General features: G+C 40.9%; 1 protein-coding gene across 1 annotated transcript; it reads right to left on the minus strand.

The window, feature by feature from the left end:
- Positions 1-2,166: 2,166 nt before the first annotated feature.
- LOC115653537 (interferon epsilon-like) lies at positions 2,167-2,823 on the minus strand. Its single transcript, XM_030566929.1, has one exon. It carries the CDS (start codon positions 2,821-2,823, stop codon positions 2,167-2,169), a length of 657 nt encoding a protein of 218 aa, XP_030422789.1.
- Positions 2,824-3,611: the final 788 nt, after the last annotated feature.

A 3,611-nucleotide genomic window follows, 5' to 3' on the forward strand; every position in this document is an offset into this window, starting at 1 on the left:
TGTAGTTTGCCCATCCCTGGTTTAGGATAAAAGTTGAGGAAGATTGTTTAAAGGGAGCTTTTTCTCCTCTCCATCCCTTCAACCTATAGGAAATTATATTCCTGGATATATAATGTTTATATAATACATACCACAAATAAGTGAAAAGGGATTTGTGCCTCTTGAGAGTGGCAAAGCTGTACAGAACACAGAAAAAACATAGCTTATAACTCTTGAAGCCTGTGAAGATTACCTAAAATTCATCCTTTTTAATGTAAAAAAAGGACACTATTAGAATCTATTCTAATTCCCCAGTGTTTAAAGCAAATGCTCAGTGCCCCCATTTGAAAATGTAGAGTCTCCCCTTTCTGGTATAAAAGGTTCTGGCCAGAAAGCATCAAGCACCCATGCTCTGAAAGTTGTGTCCTTTTAATGTCAAGTTGGGCATCTGAAAACTGAGCCTCCCCCCAAAAAACCCACTAGATACTTAAACTCCCACACCTCTTGACTGAGTTTCTAGGCCTGATCAGTTGCATCAAGTCTGACTTTCAAAGAGTTATCTGTCCAGGACTGAATGTTATTGCCCTGGGCTTCAAGGTAGTGTAATTATTTTTTGGGGGGAGGCGGCTTGTGTTGGTGGCAAGTACACATTTTGAAGGTGGAGGGGAGGGAAATGTTTTTGGCAAGCTTTTAAAAATATGTAAATGCAGCTGTATGAAGCTTTTAGGGACTTGCAATATTGGACATAATTACCAGCAGAGATGACTAGTGGGCTGGGTTCAGGTGAGGTATGAAGGGGCCTGAAATAGAATGCATCATCTAGATATTGTCACCATTTTGTTACATGGCATCTTATAAAGAGAAAAATAGACATATCCAGTATTATATATCCAGTAAAATATTACAAATCCAGTGGTACTAATTTATAGCACTTACACAGTAGAGGAAGGTAATCACCTGATCTTGCTACTATTGAAGTCAAGGAGTTTAGCCAATGGTTTCTATGGGAAGAGAATCCTAAATACAGTAATTCCTTGTTTAACGTTAGTCATGTTCCTGACAAATGCAACTTTAAGCAAAACACTGTTAAGCAAATCCCATTTCCCCATAAAAATTAATGTAAATGCAGGGGGTTAGGTACCAGAGATAGATATATTACACACACGCAAAGTTTTAACAAAAAATTTAATGCTGTACACTGCAATGATTGTAAAGCTTGGTTGAGGTGATGGAGTCAGAGGTTGGGATATTTCCCAAGGAATGCCTTACTGCTAAATGAGGCACTAGCACTCAGCTGAGCCCTCAAGGGTTAACATATTGTTGTTCATGTAGCCTCCCACACAGCATGGCAGAGAGAGAGAGAGAGAGACAGACACACACACACACACACACACACACACACACACACACAGTGCCCCTTTAAGTAGGCTGACCCCACTCTAAGTACATTGCCTTTTTAATTAGATCCGCAAGTTACACAGCAGCTGCTGCCAGGAAGCTCCCACTATCCAGAGCCCTGTCCTGTCCCCCCTGCTCTGTGGATAAGGTAAACTGGGGGTAGGGTTACCAGACAGCAAGTGTTAAAAAAAAATAAAATAAAATAAAAAAAATCAGGACGGGGTCAGGGATAATAAGTGCTTATATAAGAAAAATCCTCCAAAATCAGGACTGTCCCTATAAAATTGGGACATCTGGTCACCCTAATGGGGGGGACAACACCCTGACATTAGCACACCTCCCTCCCCAAACAAAAAAAACACACACAGAGCAAGCAGGAGGCTCCCAGGAGCAGCTCCAAGGCAGAGGGCAGGAACAGCACATGACGGGGGGGGGGAGGGGGACAGCTGAACTGCAGCAATTGCAGGGAACTTAGGGGGAGCAGGGAGCTGATAAGGGGAACTGTAGGGGGGCTGCTGGTACACTCTGGTTCCAAGCCCCAATCAGCTAGCTGCAATGGGCTGCTCTTCCTGCAAGCACTGGACAAAGCAGGCAGCTGCCAAACAATGTTATAAAGGGAGCATTGCACAACTTTAAACAAGCATGTTCCCTAATTGATCAGCAACCTAACAAAACAACATTAACCAGGACAACTTTAAGTTAGGAGTTACTGTATATTAAATTCCACTTCATGCCTTTTGGGTTGAAATGAATTATTCTGAGGATAATATTTATACCTTACCTTAGTTCTTAAGCCTTTTTAATCAGCTGGTCAACAAACAAAAGACATCTCCCCATTTCCAAGCGGATGGTCTCCCAGGCACACAAGCTAAATTGTTTCTCTTTCAGGAAATCCCTGATTCTTTGGAAGTATTTCTTCAGCTTCAACATGGGGAACAGGAGTTTCTTGTTGCCCAAATAGGGTGTCTCATTCTCCATTTCTGAATGCAAACATGTCTCTAGCTTCTCAGTTTGCCAGTGAAGTCCATTTTGTAATGTCTCTACAGAACTCCTGTCCCAGGCAGCTTGTGTGAGGTTTTCACTGAAGATATTCAAGATCTGCTGGAGGATCTCCTGAATTACCATCTTGGCATCCTTCTCCTGGGACTCTCTGGGCCTGAGAGCTTTCTGGGGGAGCCTGAAGTTCCTATTTTCTTTTAGGCATCGTAGAGGAAATTGTCCACCTATTTTGCTCAGAAGCTCTAAGCTTTCTGTGTTCATTTTATTCTGCTGGAAGAGAAGTATGGTACAGTCCAGAGAAGATATTTCAGTGGAGAACAGCATTACAAGGGAGATGTGCAGCAAACACATGGTGATCATGAGGTCTTCTTTCACTCTGCCTCTGCGTGAAGTGCCTTGGAGACAGGAGCTTATGCAGTGTCTTTCATAGATGTGTTTTTCATCCATGTCTGTGATTTAAATATACTGTAGGTGAAGTTCATCACTTTCTGCATCTCAAGTTTTTCCTTCTTGAGGCTTATTTGCACTTTGTCTAATTGCTTCATTTTTTGGTACTTTTTCTACTCTCCTTTTTATGGAAGTGAGCAAAGTTACAAAGATTGTAATATAAATGCATACATGTTTGTCAATTATACAAGTGCCGGTATGTATAATGTACTAAATATGGCATTCTACACCACATTTCAGTCCTGAAGTTATTTAAGTTAGACCTTTCATTTTTATAGATGTTATCTGCTGATATTACAGTATCTAGAGTTGAAGTGGGCCATATGTGTCATTGCACTTCAATTTAAAGTCACCTTGTGTAGGTAACTGTCACTCCTATACAAGTATTACAGTAAGAATACCTGTATTCATATATAATAGTTACAAGTTTAATTAGCTAAGCAGACACACAAACTGCTGTTTCTAAGTCAAGTGCCTCCTCAGAGATCTAGTGTGCAGAGGTTTCCCAAAGGTTTATCTGCTTCTTCTAAAGCTAGAGTTAGTAGTTAAACACACAACTACTTGTTCAGGAAAGAGTGAAAACTCAATCATTAGTCTCTGTATTACACTAACTTGCTTTCAAAGTTCTGTCTTTTTAATTTCATCTGGTTACCAACAGCAAATACATGCAAGAGATGTAGGGAAATGTAATGGGCTCAGGGCAGGCTAATGGAGAATTGTAATGGTGGGCACATAAGTAGAAAGGAACTTCTGAAATATTGTCTGTTCGCCCTCAACTGACTGATAAC

Source organism: Gopherus evgoodei, chromosome 6 (genome assembly GCF_007399415.2).
Source record: "Gopherus evgoodei ecotype Sinaloan lineage chromosome 6, rGopEvg1_v1.p, whole genome shotgun sequence".
In the NCBI taxonomy this organism is placed as follows: domain Eukaryota; kingdom Metazoa; phylum Chordata; order Testudines; family Testudinidae; genus Gopherus; species Gopherus evgoodei.